At 55.8% G+C, this 19458-nt stretch overlaps 1 protein-coding gene across 1 annotated transcript; it reads right to left on the bottom strand.

Annotated features, from left to right (window-relative positions):
• Window positions 1–1990: 1990 nt before the first annotated feature.
• On the bottom strand, window positions 1991–18251 carry EMX1 (empty spiracles homeobox 1). Its single transcript, XM_026483081.3, has 3 exons — window positions 17720–18251; window positions 11779–11963; window positions 1991–2554 (listed from the first exon to the last, which is right to left on the bottom strand). The coding sequence occupies exons 1-3, from the start codon at window positions 18249–18251 to the stop codon at window positions 2387–2389; spliced, it is 885 nt and encodes a 294-aa protein (XP_026338866.1). The 3' UTR covers window positions 1991–2386.
• Window positions 18252–19458: the final 1207 nt, after the last annotated feature.

The raw sequence follows: 19458 nt of genomic DNA, 5'->3' as shown, positions 1-19458 counted from the left end.
TTGGGTCCTTTCCAGCCCTTTATCTGGATGACAGGGGCTGCTCTGCTGTGATCCTCATGCACCCCCTCCCCCACCAAGCGAGAGAATCTTGAGAGGAGCAGCTCCCCCGTTCCTCTGCCCCCACCGGTGCCAAAAGGATGCCTCCCCTTCTCCGCCTCACCCCACCTGTGTGCACATGCTCCCCAGAGGTTATCCACCTGCTTGGCAGTGAGAGATGCACCCTGAGGTTAGGATTTTCAAGATGCGAGGAATGTGTTTCCTGGTGGATGGGATGGGGAGGGGCCTTGGGATGGAAGAGAGCCCTTTGGTTTCTAGCATTGACTGGACCCGAGTGAGATGCTGACAGTCCCAGCAAAAGGACCTTCTGTGCTTGGATCCCTGCATGTGCCCCAGGCAGCAAGTCTCCAGCATTGACGTCAACACCGATCAAGCCCCCAGCACATTCCAGGAGCCAAGAGAAACATAAGCAAAGGCACAGCACAGGCAAAACCCACGGCTCACTGGGGGATAGGGATGACACGGGCGAGACCGAAGCTGAGGGCACCAGGAGTGAGGTAGGTGAGGCCAAGGCTGGGAAAGAAGTGGGGGTGAGTGGGGGCTCAAGGAAGAGAACCCTAGCCATGAGGCCCCAGATGGAGGGCCCTCATCTCTGACATCCACACAAACCTCATTATGCCTACCACTCCTTCCCTTCCCTCTCCTCCCCACCCCCCAGGAGCCATGTACGCTGCTTCCCAAGGTAGAAGAAACCTTGGCCGTTTGCCAAGGTGGGCAATCCTGGAGGAGAACAGGTGGGGAGATGAGTCAGCTGTGAACGCGTTGGGTTCGAGGTGCCAGGGGGCCTGGAGTGCAGCAGATGGGGGCGGCTGGCTCGGTGGGTCTGCAGCTCGGCAGAGGTCGGCCGGAGGGAGCCTAGGGAGCCAGGAGAAGTCCTGGGCGTGGACGTGAAGCCCCAGGTGGAGGGCACAGTGAAGAGGCAGGAGGCGCAAGGACTGGCCCCACAGTGGACAGGGGCGACGAGGCAAGGACGAGACGGGAGGACTCAGAGACACAGGTGACAGTGTCAGAGGCACCGGCATGAAGGCAGGGAGGGGTGTGGGAGTCGAGGAGGGAACGGCTGGAAGATCGGGGTGTAGGTGAAGCCAAACAGGAGGCAGCAGAGTTTGGCCCCCCAGGGGTGGTGGCAATTGGTGTTTGGTGATATCATCATCGTTAGCAGAGGGTTGGTGAGCACATGGGAGGTGAAGAAGTAGAGACAGGTCTGGATGTCATAGGGAAAGGTTGTTAGGAATACCGGTCTTGCTCTTTAGGATGAAGGAAACTTGACGTGTGACAGCAGGAAAGGGAAGTGGATGAGAGGAAGGGCAGGTGACCTAGAGCGCTCAGGCAGGCCCTGCCTTGCTGCTTCTTCCTGGCTAGAGGCCCTGCGTCCCTGGGGACAGGTTATAGGCTTAGCCTTACGCCCTGCCTTGGAAGCTTTCATCTGTACCGGGGGTGGGGAGGGGGGTTCTCCGGGGATGAGTGAGCGTTCCAGTGGGGCCAGAACCTGAGGCTGGGACGGTCAACTTCTGTGAATGGTGCCCTGCCCCCAGCTCCCAATATTCCTTTCTCCTTCTAGTTTCTCCTGAATTGGAGGAGCCGCCAGTCTCTCAGCACGCAGCAGTGGGCAAGTTCTGTCTCTCCCCTAAGCCACACGGGCCTGTTTCCCACTGCTCAACAAGCATGGGGAGACCTGAGCCTAGATGGCCTCCCTTAAGACACAGGGTAGTCCTTCCCCCTGTCTAGCCTCAGTTTCCCTTGCCCTATAGCTGGAGCTAGAGATCAGGGTAGACCACCAACAAAGGAGAAAAGTTAATGAGTTGAGTCTCCCAGGCCCCACCCCAGGCTCCCAGGCGCTGTACAAGCTTGCTCGGCCAGTCCCCACTGGTCCCCAGAGCCGGAATCCACCCCCCAGGCTCACAGGCTCTGGGGGCGGAGCTGGATGCCCGTGTCATTAAGAGAGAGACTTTTATTATTCCCATAGGGAAGGGAGGTACAAGGGGATCACTAAGAACTACAGCGGGTGCCTGGAAAATAAATTAAAACAGAAACGCATCAAAACAAACAGGAGATAAGAGAAGTGGAGAGTGGCTGGGAGGCTGCTGCGGCTGGCGGCCTGCTCAGGCAGGCGGGCTCTCTGAGGAGAAGGTGGAGGAGTCCCAGGCCTCAGCCGGCCCATTTCTTGTCCCTCTGTCAGTGGTGGCCCCAGGCTCCAAGCCCTGTGGGGCCGCGACTCAGGCCTCCCCGAAGCCTGGCGGGGGAGCGGCCAGAGTCCAGCTGGGCCCACCCGGGGGCCTGGCCAGCAGCGAGCAGATGCTCTGCCCTCACGGATCCGTGGCTGCCCACCCTAGTCATTGGAGGTGACATCGATGTCCTCCCCGTTGGCCTGCTTCGTGGCAATGCGCCACCGGTTGATGTGGTGGGAGCCCTTCTTCTTCTGCTCAGACTCGGGCCCCTCTTCCTCCAGCTTCTGCCGCTTGTACTTTGTCCTCCGGTTCTGGAACCACACCTTCACCTGGGCCAGGGAGGGAGGGGCAGAAGTAAGAAACACCCAGGAGGCCCCCAGAGCGGCCACTGGGATCTCAGCACCCAGGCTGAGCTGGGAGCCAGGTGGGGAAACCAGGGCCAGGGTCCTCTCCTCTGGCCAGGTGCCACCTGCTGGGTCTGAAAGACTACGCTTCCAGAAGTGAACGAGGTCGGGCAGGGAGAGGGCACAGTGGGCCGAGAGGGGCCATCTTCCAGTCCCTCTCACAGAGGGAAGGGAGCATCACGGAGCTGCCAAGCATCCTGTAGCCGCAGCACGGTAGAGAGGAGGCGTCCAGGCTCTGGAGCCCAGCAGACCTGGGTCCCTACCCGTTTCTAGAGAAGAAATAATAATCGCTCTTTCCCACGGTTGAGGTAAACAGTAAGTAGGCGAACGTGTGAAAAGCCATCGCATGAGTCCTGGTAAGCGCCCTGTGGGCCTGATGTGCCCCCCTCACCCCCGGCCACCCTACGATCTTTGCAGCACAAAGAGGCAGAGTGGACATGGCTACATAACCAGGAGGTGATGTCCACACCAAGAGCGGTGCCTGGGATAGCCAGAGCACGCCTAGGGTCACAGACCCTGCCACTCAAATTTCCAATTCACACACCATCTAGGTCAGTCAGTTTCTCCAGGGGACCCTGTGAGCAATGTCAGGTGGGATTCCCTCCCTCCCACATCAGAGGTTGAACTGGGCAGGTAGGAAGGCTGGTCCGTCAGGGGGGTAGCTACTCAGGGTAGTCTGAAACCCACCAATGAGGCCTCCTCCTTCTTAGACATAGGGGTGTCTGCAGTCCCAAGTAGGGCAGTGCTCTAAACTTCCTGTCCCCAAAGTGCTGGCCTCTGCAGCCCATTCAAATATGGAAACAGGTTACATAGGAGAAATCGCAGGGTGCAGAAGTGAGCTCCTCTTTAAACAGAGAGGGCTCCCCACTTCTGTGTCAGGCAGTGAGAGTCCTGACAAGGGGAGGGTTCAAAAGCAGACAAGTGTCTTCTGTGGTGGGTCGTGGGGGCTTGGAGGGACAGGTCAATAATGCTAAGCTCACCGCCTCCAGGAAGCCTCCCCAGATTTAGCCGTATCTCTCATCACCCCTCACTTCTCCCACCTCCCCCAGCATTTGCTCAGTGTCCAGGATACAGCCTTTAACATCCTCTCGTGCATGATTAAGGAGGCCGATCCCAGCTCCCTAACTAGACTTAGCGTTCGAGGACTGTGGAGGAAGCCTCACTCAGTCTATCAACTCCTCCTGACCTTGCAGTTCTTTACTTGGCCTTGCAGAGCCAGGCCATCCCCCCAACCCCACCCTCAGGTGGGTGACAGTGGGCCTGGGTGCTGATCCTTTGCTAAGTTCCTTCCCCACTCTGGGTTTAAGCCCCTCATCCACAGGAGAGAGGTTTTCTGGGGCCTTTGCAGCTCCAGGGCATCTCCTGGGCTTTTGCTCCAGAAGGTCCCTGGGGAAGGTGACACAGAGATGGCAGGGTTACGAGACAGGGATGGTTTCCTAAAAATGACAGCTCGTTTACAAAGCCAGTAGGTTGCTGCCGGCTATCGCTGGGTGACCCATGGTGTCCTTGGCAGTGGTGAGTGGGAAGTCCTGTGTGTGTGGAGTGATGGTGAGCACCTGGGTGTTGGCAGCGGCGGGGACTGCTGAGGGAAGATCCTTGAGCCCTGGGTGGTGCCAGGGGCAGTACTCAGAAGGCGACCCAGTGCAGCTGCTAGTCCCTGAGAAAGGCGGAAAAGCTAGGCAGTGGCAGCCAAAAGCAGGCCTGCATCGGGGCCCAGGGAGCAGCTTCCTGCCCAGGACGTTCTGATCTTCGCACTTTCCAGACACTACCTCCCTTCATGGAGCCGACGCAATCCAAGGCTTCCCCTAATAGAACCTCCCCCCCAGGGTCTGCCCTGCCCTTTAATTTTAGAGCACTGGGTGGGGGTGGGGCAGCCACCAGGGCCAGGAAGAAATGAGGCACATGGATGGTGTAAGAGGAAAATCTTCTTCCCTCGTCTCTAAGGCAGGGTGCAAACCCATCGCCTGCATGTCTCACCTCAAACAGACAAGGGAAAATTGGTAGACACTTCGGGTGCAAGACTTCTAGATCCCATAACCACCTTTCCTTGGGTACAGGGCGGGCTGGGCCCTGGGTGGTTCTCGGCACAACCGCGTCGGGCCCCTGCCTGGCCCCCACCACCTGCTAGAGCCCACGGACACTACAACAGCCAGCAGGTGGGTGAGCGCCTGTGCAAGGCACGTGCGTGACTCAGGCCTGGATGTGGGGCTGGAGCGGCATTCCTGAGAGCCCAAGGGGCTGGCTGAGGGCTAGGCGCGCCCAGCTTAGTGATGGGGCGATCTGGGGAACCTCTGGGCAACACCGGGACAGCCGGCCCCTTTCTGCACCTTCTCTCTCCCACACACTCCGAGTCTCCTTTCAGGATGGAGACTAGTCTGTAGTGGGATGGACTCAGCCTGCCACCCTTGCCCCACAACGCTGACCCAAAGAAGGAAAGTTTCCGATGGTGGAGCTCCGGGCGCAGGCTATGTTTTCAGGCCAGGGCCAGCTTTCCAGGCATACCCAAATGCAAGGTAATCCTGAATATTTTCTCCATTTAAACGACCGGGGTCAAGGAGGCAGCTTTCTAGAAACAGGGAGGTAAACTGTCTCCCTAGGCAGACTGGCTATCTTGTGAACAGCCTTAGGCTGAGTGACCAGATGCTGTTTACAAAGACTGTAATAACAGGGGGATGCTTATGACTTAATAATATCAGTGAAAAGGGCAGGATGCAGTTTGGGCACAGTGTGATCACAACCATGGGAAAACAAAATCTATGCATGGGGGAAAAGACTAGAAGGAAATGTACATAAAGTGTGGGTGACATTGCTTTCTTCTTTCCACTTTTCTGTCTTTAATGTATTACTGATAACAATTAATAGTTCTTTTTTACTGAGAAAAAAGAAAAAGAATTGGGCTCTGAGTGTAGTCGGAGGCAAGAGTGACACCCCATCACCTCTGTAACCCAGCAGGGCAATCTGGGGTCGCCCAAGAGCCCTTTCCCTGGAGGACAGAGGCCCTAGAAAGGAGCCAGGTCATACAGTGTGGCTCCCAGCTCTGTGGGAGCTAGTGTTGCGAGGCTGGGTCTGTTCTGCGCCTGCCTCCCCACCATTCCCGCACACTAGCCCCTGCAGGCACAGTTGGGATGTTGGCTGAGGAACCCCTCCCCCATCTCCGACTCCTCTGGGTTTGGAGAGAGCTTCCTTGTGGTCTCCCAAGTCCCTGCCTCACTGAGTGTCTCAGTTTTGCAGAGAAGCTAGTTCCTTCCAAGCTTCTCCACTTTTGCCTGAGTTATCCCCCCTGGGGTACTCTTACTCAGCCTTCAAAACCCTGCCCAGATGCTCCTGGGCTGGACCTGCCCCACTGCCTGTCTGTGCTCCCTTAGTCATTTTCCCTGTCCTGCAACAGTGACCCGAACAGTGCGTTCATTTATTTGCCCGAACCTCTGTCTCCTCGTCAGGCTGTCAGAACCTGGAGAACCAAAGTGGTGTAGTAGTCCACGCTAGAGTCCCCGTGGGCACGTTCCAGTCTGTTCAGCAAGTTGGGCACAGGTGGAGTGACTTGGCACTGCGCTAGTGGCAAGAGGTGCCTAGGTGAGAACTGGAGAGCCCAAGAAAATCAATGGTGGAGGGTTTGGGAAGTGCAATTGCTGGAGAGATGGGGTTCTTTTTAGGCATAGTTCAGTGGACACTTCTACGACAGGGTCAATTCTTAATTCTCCATGTGGTGGATTAGATGAACCACTCCTACGGAGAATCTGGGGGAGGGAGGGAGACCTATTGTTGGGAGGCACAAGGGTCAGCATGAGTGAAACAGAATGAGGAAGGTGCTGTGGATGAATGAATGAGCACATGCATGCATTAATGTATGAGAGGACTGACTGCTGTATGTATACACTGATGAATGAAGGTGTGCATGTATTAACGAGCAAGTGAATGGACAAAGAAACTAACATGCAAGCAAACTACAGCTCCAGCCAATTATTTCAGACTTTACTTTTGAATAACCTATTTGAATGACCCAGATTTGGATCCCTTTGTTTCCACTGGTCCCCAACTTTAGCCCATCCCAAATGGAAGAGTCTGTGGCTCCTGCCTGCATACTTTCAGGAGAATACTTGTCCTCAAGGAGTTCAAACACCCTATCAAGGTAATACCCCTCTCTGCTGGGGATCCATTTCCTATTATCTGATCATATGAGTTACTCCCACTTTCAGGGTCAAGCCCAATGCCATGCTATGCCCACCAAATGAGGCCACCTCTGACTCCACATCAGCCATAGCCCAACTCATCCTAAGCCTTCTTGTCTCCTCCTCTGCCAGCCCATCACGGCTGCGTGCCCTCACTCTCAGACAGACAGTACAGTCGGCTGCCTCCTCAGGATGAGGCCCTAGGGAACCACTCCAGTCTCCCTTACTTCCCCTGCCCTGTCCTGCCTCCCACTGGACTCTAGAACTTGACTGATGCAGACATTCTTGGAGAAGAGCCAAGACTTGGAGAAGGGGTGAGTCCGTCTCAGAACCAACAGTGAGCTAGCAACAAAGGCCTCGTGACCATTCCCTAAAATTCAAGTCATTTGGATATCTCCTTCTCATCCATCCCCTAAAAAGCAGTTTTTCAGAGCAGGAATGGACCCCAAGAAGTCTCCTTACCAGTACCCCTGGAGAAAAAACCCATAGGCAGGTAACCATACACTCCTTCCTTCTAAGACCTCCCCACCTGTTCTTGGGCCCAAGATGGTGGCAGACTTGACGGCTCCTGCTCTATCTTTCCACCCACTTCAAACCCTCCCCTTCCTTCCCACCGACCTAGAATCCTCTGCATCCCTCCAAGCTTTCTGGGCCTGAGGTCTTCTGGGAACTTCCACCTAAGCAGGTCTCCCCTCACTTCCCTTAGCCCACAGCTGTGACTTCAGGAAGACTCCAGTCACTCATTGTGCATGTTCCGCAAGCGTGCACACTTTACATTGTGCCCCCATCACTGAATGAGGAATCCTCAAGGCTAAGGACTGCATTTCCGCACCCCTTTCCCTCACAGCTCAACTGAGCTCAAAGCCAGAGAAGGTGAAGAAACACCTGCTAAACTGTTCAGAGCAGGAGGGGCAGCTGGAAACACTGACCAATTGATCAGCCTGAAGCAACGAACTGCTTTCTCTCATTCCCCATGAAACTAACGTGCCGCCCCCACGCATGCACGTAAGAACCCGAGCTGCATTCTACGCCGTGTGCACATATGATATCACCTGGCCTTCGGGCATCAATCACACTGCCTGTACGTGCCCCACATTGTAGGACATACATGCTACACACACTCAACACACACACACACACTCACTTCCACGCACAGCTCTGATCTGACCCAAGTCTGGGTCTGCCCCACCAGGACCGAAGCTTGGATGGGCATCATGCAGTCATCTGGGTTGGACTCTGAGGCTGCACCAGAGCAGTGAGGAGCAAGTAATCAGAGCCAGAAAAGAGAACTAGCCCTTTCCCGGAAAGACTCCCTCCGCTTCCTGGATTGACCCGCGGCCAGCCCAACATAAATACCCAACTCTCAACCAAACATAGAAACCTGCCCCAACAAAGAAGTTCGGGTTACCCACCTCCCCACACTCGGTACTAAAGCTGTGAGCGTGCAGAGCCCCCTGAGTCCTGGATTAAGACCCACACACGGATTTCCTTAACCCCACCAGGAGTTTTATCCATCAACTGGTGGATAAAACTAGATCATCTAAAGTAAAGTGCAAGGGAAAAATAGAAAACAGAGGGACAGGGAGGGGTCAGTGACTACAGAAAGCAAGGGAGACGACTGATAGGGTTAACACATGGGTATGTGTACAATCAAAAGAGATTTGCCTATTCGTTCAATACATGTTTATGGAGCATCGACTGCTTGCTGGTCGCTGAGCTGGACCCTAGGGTATAGAGAGAGAAGCAGGAAGGCTTGACCTCTGGTTCCCAAAGCTGGCCTGTTGTTCATCAGAATCACCGAGAAAGCTGTTTTAAAAACATTTCCTGGATCCTATCCCGGAACTCCTAAGAGAAGCTCCTGAATGGGGCCTGGGGATCTGTACTTTAGGATTTCCTTGCGAGATCGACCTAGTCAGTCTACCGAGTGACATTTGGACATGGTAGATAATTTCACAGCAACAAAGTCCTATGCATATTATGATATATGGGAGATGTACTGTGAGCTCTGAGAACTTGGAGGAAGCATTATAGAGAAACACAGAGAAGTAGAATATAGATGAGCCAGAAACTCAGGACTGAAAAGAACCACAGAGTTCATTTCATTAAATCTTACAGATACAGCAACGGAGGCTCAGAAGGAAGACAAAGGCAGAGCTGAGGACATGGTAGGTAAGCACTAGCAGGCGTATGAATATGCTGGCAGTAGCTGACTAGATCCATAGACATGGAAGCTTGAGATGAATGGTAGATACACAGAAGATAAAACAGAAGAGATGATAAGGAAATAATCAACAGTTGGGTAAATGAGAGTTATTGTTAGGAAGGAGAAGAATGTAATTAATAGAAAATTGGAAATATAAATTACCCAGCTTTGGAGAGGCAGTTTAATGAGATCAGACAGAAGTACATGGCTAGATACAAAACAGCTCTCTGTGCAGGATGGATTGGAGAGCTCCAAGAGACAAATGTAGATACTGACAGTAGAAATAGATGGCAGGGGGCTGATGGCAGAGACTGATGCTTGACAAATAGCCAATAGTTGGAAATGACAGGTAGGCTTGCCTGGTAAATACTGAAAGATGGATAATTAGTTAAGTAGATAGCCTAAGTCCAAATGATAAGTTACAAGAGGGACAGAAAGACAGCTATGATGATGAAGGAGGCCAGATATGGCAGAAGAAACACTAGACTAAGTCAGGAAGCCCAGGTTAGGGGCTTACTATAACACTAACTTGATATATACTACTTTAAACAGAGGGAAGGGAAGGATGGGGGATGAGAATTAATATTATTTGAGTTCCTATTAGGTGCCTTTAATCCTTAAACAATCTATTTTCCAGATGAGAAAAATCAGAGCTCAGAGAGGTTGAGTAACTGGCACAAGGTCACACAGCCAATTAGCATGGAGGCAGATAATGAAATCCAACCTGCCTGCCTAGGGAGCTCTGCTCAGTCCATCTTTCTACCTTAGAGTCCTCACCTGAAAAGGCGAGCCTCTGCAAGAGGTTTCTCAGGCTCAAACCTCCCATAGTTCTATGGGGTTTTTTGTTCCATATGCTAAAACCAGCTCATCGATAGGCAGAACAAGATTAGACATGAGTTTTGATAGTTAAGCTGGATATACTCTATTATTCTGTCGGGTTTTGTTTTAAATATGTTTGAAGGTGTTGGGAGGAAACAGGCAGATAGATTCGGTTTGAAAGAAAGTTAATTAAAAATGCTCTCACTGAGCTAAAAAATTGAAAGTTTAAAAACTGACATTATTTCAACAAGTGTTCATCTGTGGGTGGGAAGATTGTAAACCATTTTGTTTTCTTACACTTCTGCAATTAAAATTTAATAATACTTTTTAAATAATGTTAACTATAAACACCATTCTTAAATTGACCCGTTGTTTTAGACAACAATTTTAAAACACTGTTTGCCAGGAGGGAACGGTGGTATTATTTTATTAACTTGGTTTTTTAGCATGTATTTCTTTAAAACATTTTCAAAATGAACTCTGTTGTTTTGTAAGCTTTATCTCTGCAGTTAGAACAGCCCAACTAGCAAATCTGAAAAAGCACGGGTCCTCCAGTGGAGACGAGAGCAATGTGTGATTAAATGGGGCATCAGACAGATAAGACGTCTTGACAATAGAAACCAAAATAGGACACGAGGACCAGCGAGTGACGTCTGCCAGGGGAGCTGGGGAGGCACTTAGGGTCTGGACTCCCCCACTGAGCCCCCTTCCTATCTTCACTACTCCGGAGACCCGGACTGCCCCCTTCCCCCAGACGCCTCTTTCCGGGACTAGAATGGAAGGCAGCAGGGGCCAGACCAACAAGAAAGGGGAGAGGGTGATAGAAAGCCGTCGGGGTGGGAGCTGGTGGGCCAGCAGGCGGACCTCTCTTATTTGCACATCTGGGAGTTGTGAGGGGTGGAAGGGAGTAAGGTCTCCCGGGGCGTCCAGACACTGCAATCTGCCTCCAGGGCAGCAGCCAGCCCTTACAGCACGTGGTGCTCCCGGGGACCAAGAGCTGAGGCGGTTCTTCCAGGCATTTATTTATGGAAAAGTCTTTACTTACAATAAACCCAAATCTGCCTCCCTATGACTCCAATCTAGTTCTTAAAATTTTTCTTTTCTTAATTATCAATTACAAAAATACTACGTGGTTACTGTAATTTCACCCAGTTCAAAACCTCCCCAGCGCCATTTGGGGAGTTTGTTCCTTCCCCAGCTCAACAGCCCTTCAGGTGTTTGAAGACAGTCCCTGAGTCCCAGAATCTACTTTTCCACCGTTCCCAGGTTCCTCACACGTCTGCGCCCCCAAACACATACCAGTTTCCAGAGCCCTACCAGCCTGCCTGCGCAGAGATCAGCGCCACCCTCGGACCCCAAGCAGGGCTGGTCCCTTCTTGGCTAATTCCTCTGCTTCTGATGTTTATAGCCTGAGGACACGTGGGCTTTCTCCCCACACCACATCCACTGGTGGGCAGCCGAGGCCTCCGCCAACTCTGCCCATGAACAGCAGCAAAGCCGGTGCGGGGAAAGGCCCGGGCCTCCCACAAAACCGTGAGCACCCCAGAGGAGTGGCGGGAGAAGAGCCTCAGTAGCCACAGGGCTGAGACGGCTCCAGGGGACACTGGGACAGCTCGGGAGTGACTGCGGCGTGGGGTCCACGCCCTGCCTGCTCCTGAGAACCTGGCACCTCCCATGGGCTTTGAGAGCAGGCTGGGTTGTGGTTTGATTCCAACCTCCTGGTGGGTCCTTAGTGCTTGACAGAAGTCCTGCGGCCTCCGCGAGGCTAAACGCAGCGGCAGGGAAGGGGCTCTAAGAGACAGGCTTTGCGGGAAGGCCGCGGGGGAGGGTGGCTTTTGGAACTGGGTGGGACGGGGCTCCGGGGAAGGCGAGGGGGAGGTGAGACTCGGGCCCCTCCTGTTCCCCCCACCTCCACCTGGGCTCGCGGGCCGAGCGCGGGCCGGCGGGGTGATTATTACCTGCGTCTCCGAGAGGCTGAGGCTGCCGGCCAGCTGCTTCCGCTCGGCGCCCACCACGTAGTGGTTCTTCTCGAAGGCGCGCTCCAGCCGCAGGAGCTGCGAGGGCGAGAAGGCCGTGCGGATCCGCTTGGGCTTGCGCGCGAAGGGGCCGTGCAGAAGCAGCCCGTCCTGGGGCACGTCGCTCGCTGCGGCCGCGCCGCCGACGGCAACACAGCAGGTACAGACAGAGAGAAGGGGCGCCGTGAGCCTGCAGCCCGGCCGCCGGGCCGCCCGCGGAAGCCGGCCAAACCCGGCCCTCTGGCCCCGCTCGCAAACGCCCTGGGCGCTCCGTTACCCTCTGCAATCCTTGACCCTCGCCCCCACTTCTCCCCTTTCCCTTGTGCCGCCCCTTCCTTAAGTCCACTCCTCTCTCCTCCCCCAACACTTCCCTAGGGCTCGAGAGCTACCCGGTCGGTCGTGGGAGGCGTGGAAGAGCAGAGTAGAGGATCACTCTTTGGGCCAGCAGGAGGGCCCAGGCCCAGCGAGGCGCAAGCCGGCCCAAATCCACAGCGCCTGGAGCCTTGGAAGAGGCCCGGGGGTGGGATAAGTCCCTTAGCTCTCTTTGTCCCCTGGCCCTGTCCTATCTCCCTCAAAAAGCGCCAAGAGTAGGCAGAGGGCTGAGTGTCAGGAAGGGGAACAGTGAGGCTGCTAAGCACCCTAGTGCCAAACACATTTTCAGGAACTAGAAGGGACCCAAGGCACTCTCTTTTCACACCTGTTAAACCACGCTTGCAGCTAAATGCTCAGGCTGCTAGCCCTTTGAAAATTCCTGCCAACAGGCCCAGGCTCTACCTTGCAAGTGGTAAAAATAGGCCGGCTGCTAGGTCAATGTCCAGGCAACACCTGAAGGTCTAAGGTCAGGCTTCTTCCTCCCCCCTTCCCCACCTCTGTCCCCCAGGCCTTCAGGTAAAGCCCCCCCTCCACTCCTACTGCTCTCTGGTGGGAAAAGGCCTTGCTTCATCCCTGAATAGTCCCGTGCTAAAGAAACACGTGTATAAATATCTAGATGTCATCTTTCTCTCTAATATATATAGATATAGATATATTGGTTTCTGCATGGGCGTGTGTAAATATATGCTCCAGCCTCCCTACTGCCTTTTTCTCCCATCTACCGTACAGGATTTTCAAAGAGTGTGATTGTCCCTTGGCAAATGTTGGCCATCATGGGAACTCAGCTCCTACATGCAGGAGGAGGGGCTGACACTGGGTTGGACGAGTCCTGGGTGGTGAGGTCAGGAACTACAAAAGCCAAAATAAGCTTCCACCCACAGCCCCATGCTCAATAAACCCCCCACTAGGCCTTCACACAATCTCTGGCTTGGTCGCCCATGCTCTCAGACTTGAAACAGGCCCTGACATCACCCGTGGATTCTCATGCAGTGGCACTTATCAGTACCCCTGACCCACTGACAACGAAGAGTCCTAGATGGGATGTTTTCACACAGTTAGCTGTTGAGATTGACTGATCCAGTTAATTTCTTCAGAAATGGCCCCCTGGTTTTACCCAGTTTGACCCGTTGTTTTGTTTAAGGCAATTGTTTGGATCTCAGTTGGGATCTCCCGTCTCTGCAAATACTTCTGTAAGTGAAGTAAGGGCACATAACTGAGACACTATTGCTAAAACTCTCCAGGTAACTGTTCATGTCCCTCTGCTGGTGGAAACTGACTGGCATTACTTTCTCCACGTCCTTGGGCTTTGGACGCTTACACAGGTGAACTTTATTGCTGTGGTTTTCTCTGGAACAAGGTTGCTAGAGGGGAGATAAAGTCCCCTGACAATCACTTTTCCATTTCAAGTGGCTGGATCTGTGCAGCTACAAAAGGAGTGGCATCACATCACAGGGAGATGGAGGGGGACACTGTGCCCAGTGTAAGGACACAATGCCCTTCAAGGTGGAGGCAGGCCCAGGGCTGTTAGGCCTGACTGAAGGAAGTTTAACTGCTGGTGGTGGAGGGAATAGATGATCAAGGAGCTGGTCTGACAGAGAGGGACAAGAAGGAATGAAAGGAAGAGCCTGGTCTGAGTAGGAATAAGAACTCAAGTCTTAAATGGGTACCTGTGTGATAGGCCAGGGAAAGGTGGGAGAGGTGGGTGGGAAGGAAACATTTCTTGCTGATGTTGAAATGCTTCAAAAAACGGCATTGTTCTGAGCCTGGGTGAAGCCCCAACAGTGGTTTTTCCTCTGGACAAGTGAGCTGGACAGGGAGAAGGCCTCGCTCATCCCAGAGTTCCCGGAGTTAGCCTCAGCAGCTCAACTGGCCCAGGCTGGTCAAAAGTGAGGTGGCAGCCTGGAGAGACCCTGTAGATGGGAGTGCACTGGGGTGCAGGGGTGTCAAGGACAGTCTGTGGCTGAGAAAGCAGGACTGCTGCCTGCCTCGGTGTGTAGGATTTGATGGCTGTTTTGTAATTCTGGGAGCGTGTGTTGGTCATTGACATGGTGGGGTTCTCTGTGTTTGTCTTTATAAACCCAAAGTGGAGGATGGAAGCAACAAGCTTCTGTCCTTCTGACATACACACATCCCTTTGCCTCAAGTCTGGCTTATTTTAGGAAAAGCTAGGTTGCTTGGTTTACTGTCATGTCCTGTTGGGGCAGATAGAATGTGTCCTCCAGTCTATGTCCACATGTACGGGCAGAAACATAGGGGTCCTTCTGACCCAACCGCGAAGAACCAAGGGACAGGAAAATTACTCAAGACACTGAAAAGTAATGACAGATTGGATTTCAAAAGAAGCAAGGCTTTTTCCTGTTAAGAAAGAGGGGGTTTAGTGCAAAACTATCCAGACAAACTGATCAATAGCTCTATGTCTCTGTAGGGACAGAGTGATGCCTTAGGTGTCTATGTTCCTGGGCCCCACTCATTATGGGTACAGGGTCTCAATGATCCCCAGCACAGCTTCAGTTTCCCTTCTCTGGACCACAAGAGCAGAACAAGCTTGGGGCTGGGGCCAGTGTGGCCTGTTTCCACGCAGAGGTTCTGGCCTGTGCCAGTGGGCTGTCAGTTTGAGACAAGGAGAGGTGGAAGTGGAAGGAGGGTGACTTAGCCTTCCCTGGAGCCAGGTGGAATTGAACCCCACCCCGTTTTCCTCCATCCTCTCAGTGCAGGCCCTTTCAGGGCAGACTGGCAGTAGAGACTCCCAGGACTGAGGTGGCCCGAGCTGGGAGCTAGGGATCCAAAGTGTCGCGGCGGGCCGCCGCACTCCCTGCTGGAGAGGCGGTGGTCGGCGGGGGGCTCCCGACCGGCGGGCTGGGCGGAGGAGCCTGGGGCGACGAGTGGGAGAGGCCGGCCAAGCTGCGGAGATAACCTCATTCCCCCTCCTCCTGCCGGAACAAAGGCGCCCTTTGAAGCACCGGCCCATTACCAACGCGGATCCGGGAGGGTTGGGTCTTCCCAGGCCCCTTCCAGACGCTGTTCCCGGTCTGGAAAGTTCCTGAGTCCGAGAAATAGCACCGTAGTCCGGCCAATTCCCGGTCTCCGCCGGCTCCTCCCCTTCAGGCCTCGAAGGCCACCGGCTTCAGGATCCCGCCGCCTGATCCAGACCATGCCGCGTGGGCTCCTCCTCTTCCACCGTCTGGCTCAGCGGAGAAGCCGCTTCCCCGCGCGCCTGCCCGCGCTGCCGGAGGGCGCTGCGCACGGAGCGCAGACATGTTCCTTTTCGTCCGTGTAGGGTTTCGTTTCTTGCATTAAAACGGGGCTGAAATGAGCATCGCAGAGACCCGGTTCTCTAGAAAACGCGGCGCCGGAGGGCCTGGGACGGCTCGGCCCGCGGCCCCGAGGCCCCGCTGGGACCGCAAGGCTCACAGCTGCCGGGGTGCGCACTGGTCCGCGGCGACGAAGACCGGACCCAAAGCCGAAACGTCTCAGGGTCGGAAAAGTCTTTCCGTGTCCAACGGATTTCCGCGTTGGCCACGCGTGGCTCCATCTCCGCGTCCAGACACGGTTCTTGAGAGAAAAATCCAACCGTTTTTGCAACTCGACAACGTGCCCGCCGGGACTGATGGCTCAGGGAGCCGCGGCAATTTCTAAGAAGGTTTTTCGGAGAATTCATCTGGCCGCTCTTGGCTGGGAATGCTCAGAGCCGGAGCCGGATCTGTCTCGAGGTGTCCCCGGCCCTCGGCGCTCTGCGCCCGCGGGGACGAGGCCAGAGGCGGGAAAAGCAGCGAGGAGGGCGTGGGGCGCCGGGTCCGAAGCCGAGGGCCCCGCCAGGGAGGCCACCCCCTGATGAGCAGATACCACAGGGCTTAGGACCGGCTCTGCCCTCTCCTCAGAGCCCCTGTCCCTGCACCAGCCTCCTAACCACAGGTCCCTCTGCTGCCCTGGCACGACGGTTCAAAAATAGCCTCCACTCTCAGATCCGCCCATGGGTGCCAAGTTTTGAGACCCAGGCCGGGCTGGGCCCAAGGAGCGCCGAGGTGGTTTACTCAGTTTTGAATAAAACTTCATTCATTTTTAGCGGCAAACAATTATTGTAATTGACAGGTTTCATACCCAAAGCGGCTGACACCATAGGCTCCCTCCCCTCACCCCATGATTTGGGCAAATCTTTGAAATCGCAGGGGAGACAGGTCTGCCCACAAAAATTCTTGTTCAAGTAATTACATTCTTTTATATTGTGGGATCTGCTGGGTCCGTATCTACTGGTCAGATGGGACTAAGTGAATTCACAAATTGGACCAGGAAAGCGGCTTTCCATGAAACAGTTCAGCAGCTATAGCCAAAGCTTCCAAAGATCATTTTTCTTCTGTTATCTAAATAGTGGTACCAAGCATCTGGTTTATTTTGACTGTGTAGACCGCGATTTATCCTCAGATTAGGTTGGCAGCCGAAGCTCTAGCCATATCCTTTTCATTTGTTTCACTAAAAGCCGGGTTACCTAGCTCTGAGTCATGGAACCTAAAAAGGCTGAGGTCCAGTCCCGTCTACACTAACAAAATAAAACTGGAAACTAAAGCAATTACTGCACAAATTAAGGCCATTCTTTAAAAAGAAAAAAAAAAAGAAAAGAGAAACAAACTTTAACAAATTCAAGGAAGAAAACGAACTCCAACAAATGCAACTCTCTTTCCTTTGGGAAAGTCAGATAATTGAAACGTGTGTGTGCGTTTGTAAGGCCAGTGGGGGATCTTCATTAGAGAACCCATTGCCCAGTGAAGACGTGGGAGCTCGGCTAGCCAACAACCTTAAAAGCCCTCTGCCCCCGCCCCCTGCCTGGGAGGACGGCCGTCGGTCCCGCCGCAGCCGGGTGGGCTCCCAGAGTCGGCACAAGACGAAGGAAGCCGGTTGTTATTGCAACCCTTCCCGACCGTGGGTCCGAAAGGCACTTGTGACTTGAAGAAGTCGGGTTGAGGTTGCTGAGAAACACCCCAAGACAGTAGAGCACTCCACACTGAACATTAACTCTCCAGTTTGCCCTCCCTGCTGCCCCTTCTTTCCGCAGACCCGGGGCACGCGGGTGGACTTTGCCCAGCTCGGACGCGCCGGCGAGGGCGGATATCTGGGAATTGGTGGTGGATGTGCGAGCGAAGGGTCCCAGGTCCGGCCCTGGCAGAGGGAGGGGGCGGCGGGCGCTCTCTGGGCTGGGACTGCCTCAGCCCGGAGAGAGTCTGGCAGGCCGCGGGGAGGATCAGGAGAGGCTCCAAGGATGCGCCCGGGCTTGGCGTCCGAAACTGCACCGTTTCTGGGAAAGCCTGGAGGTCCCAAACTGCCTCTCTGGGAGGGAACCCAACGCCGCAGAAGCGAGTGGATCCGGCGCGGCTCTTCCCGGTTTGGAAATCGGCCTCTGCGGACCCCACAGCCTTGTTTCAACAACTTCTGAACAGCCCGAACGCCCCCGAGCCTCCCCCGCGCCACGGCAGCGCCGGCGCCGACCGGCCGCCTAAGCGGGCACAGCATGGGCACTCACCCTGGAAGCGGTGGCCGAAGAAGCGGTTCCGCAGGACCCAGGGGTAGAAGTGCAGAGGGTCCCGGTGCTGGGCGCCGAAGAAGGAGTGCGGGGGCTGCAGCGGGGAGGCGCCCAGCTGGTGCGCCGGGTGCACGGTCAGCGCGGGGTGGTTCATGGCCTCGGGGAACACAAGCTCGGGCCCACCGTACAGCGAGCGACCGGCGCCCGCGGCGGCGGCGGCGGCGGCGGCGGCGGGGAAGCCGCTCACGAAGGCCGCCTCGGCCGCGCCGGGGTGAGGGTAATTGAGCGCGGTGGGCCGGAGTGGCTCCTCCGAGGCGGCCGCCGCCAGGGGATGGGAGCCGGCGCCCCCGCCGCCAGTGCCCCCGCCGGTGCCGCCGTCCTTGGCTACCAAGGACTCGATGGTAAAGCCGCGCTTGGCTGTGGGCTGGAACATGGTCGCGGTCGCCAGAGCCGAGCGAGGCAGCCGGGCTCTGGGGAGCGCTCCGCGTCCTGGCGCCGCCGCCGTGCGGGGTGTGCACCCAGCCAGGCACATGCACACACACCAGCACCCCTCACCTCCCCCGCCCGCCCGCCCGCGCTCAGACCCTGCCGGCGAGCCAGCCGCGGAAAGGCGAGGGGCGTGAGAGCGAGCGAACGCGGAGTCGGGCCACCGCGCGCAGCTAGGCTCGCCGGCCTCTGGGGCCGAGAGGGCAGCTCCCGGCGCGGGCACTGGCGCGGGTTCGGTGCGATGCTGCGAGCTGCTTCTACGGCCTGGGGGCTGAGCCCGGCCCCCTCCCTCCCGAGTCCAGCCAGGACAGACCCCCGCCCCTGGTCCTCCCAGCACTGCCCAGCACAGCCTCGGCCGCTGCGCTGCGAGGCGCGAGTTAGCCGGCACCTGCCCCGCGCTCGCCCATTGGCCGCCGCTCACCTGCCCCAAGGTGGGGGGCGGGGCGGGGCGGGGCGAGGGACGGCGGGTGGGGAAGGAGCCAGCAGTCGGAGGCAAAAAGCGGACTGGAGCCTCCGCTGGGCTATCTAGGCCTCCCCCCACCCCCCATCCGCCCCTCTCCACAGGCTTCTCTTCGCGTCTCTGCCCTTTTAGCTGAGCCTGGCGACCGCCCTAACGGTCTTAGCCCACGCGGGAGCCGAAGAAGGTGTCCGAGGGGCCTGGGGCTTGGGAGAAACTCCTACCCAACTTCCCGATGTATAACTCAGTTGAACCCTCTCCAGTTCATCCTGGGATGTCGTTTCAGTTCTCAGGCAACTTGGATCCGAGTGGAGGGAGGATGTTTTTTGCCCAATAAATACGTCCTCCGATAACCAGGTCCTTGGTCCCCTGGCCTCCGGGACCTTCCCGCTCACCCACTGGCCGTCTCCTGGGCCGCGGTCTGAAAGCCGCGGCCTTGTTCGTGAGGTTTCGCGTTTTCTGAGTGTTGCGGGGGACAGCTCCAGAAAGGGGGCGCCCAATTCTTTTCACAAGGGGCAAGGCCCGGGACAGCGCGAGAGGAGCCGCCCGAGTGGTCACTTTGCAGACCTCAAGCCGCAAATCCGGGTTCGGAAGCACCTCCTTGGCACAGCCCCGGCGGCCGCGCTCTGCTCGCTCCGGGTCGGCGGGCCTCAGCACAGGACGATCTGCAGCTTTCCTCGCCTTCTCTGGTCGTGGGGCTCAGGTGCAGGCGGGCCGGGCCAGGCCCCGGCCTCGGGCCTTTAACTTGGAGCTGGCCCGAGCAGGTCGACCCTGTCTCCAAGAATACACACCGGCC

The sequence above is a fragment of the Ursus arctos genome, unplaced genomic scaffold, assembly GCF_023065955.2.
Source record: "Ursus arctos isolate Adak ecotype North America unplaced genomic scaffold, UrsArc2.0 scaffold_8, whole genome shotgun sequence".
Lineage (NCBI taxonomy): Eukaryota > Metazoa > Chordata > Mammalia > Carnivora > Ursidae > Ursus > Ursus arctos.
This window is presented reverse-complemented; position numbering and strand designations above follow the sequence as displayed.

What these genes read in the sequence shown, in the direction of transcription:
- EMX1 (XM_026483081.3), bottom strand. Translation starts at nt 18,251, where the DNA reads ATGTGCCTGGCTGGGTGCACACCCCGCACGGCGGCGGCGCCAGGACGC. An exon ending in CTTCGGCCACCGCTTCCAGG is followed by an intron (nt 11,964 to 17,719) that starts GTGAGTGCCCAT and finishes GCGCGGCCGCAG; the next exon opens with CGAGCGACGTGCCCCAGGAC. An exon ending in TCAGCCTCTCGGAGACGCAG is followed by an intron (nt 2,555 to 11,778) that starts GTAATAATCACC and finishes TCCCTGGCCCAG; the next exon opens with GTGAAGGTGTGGTTCCAGAA.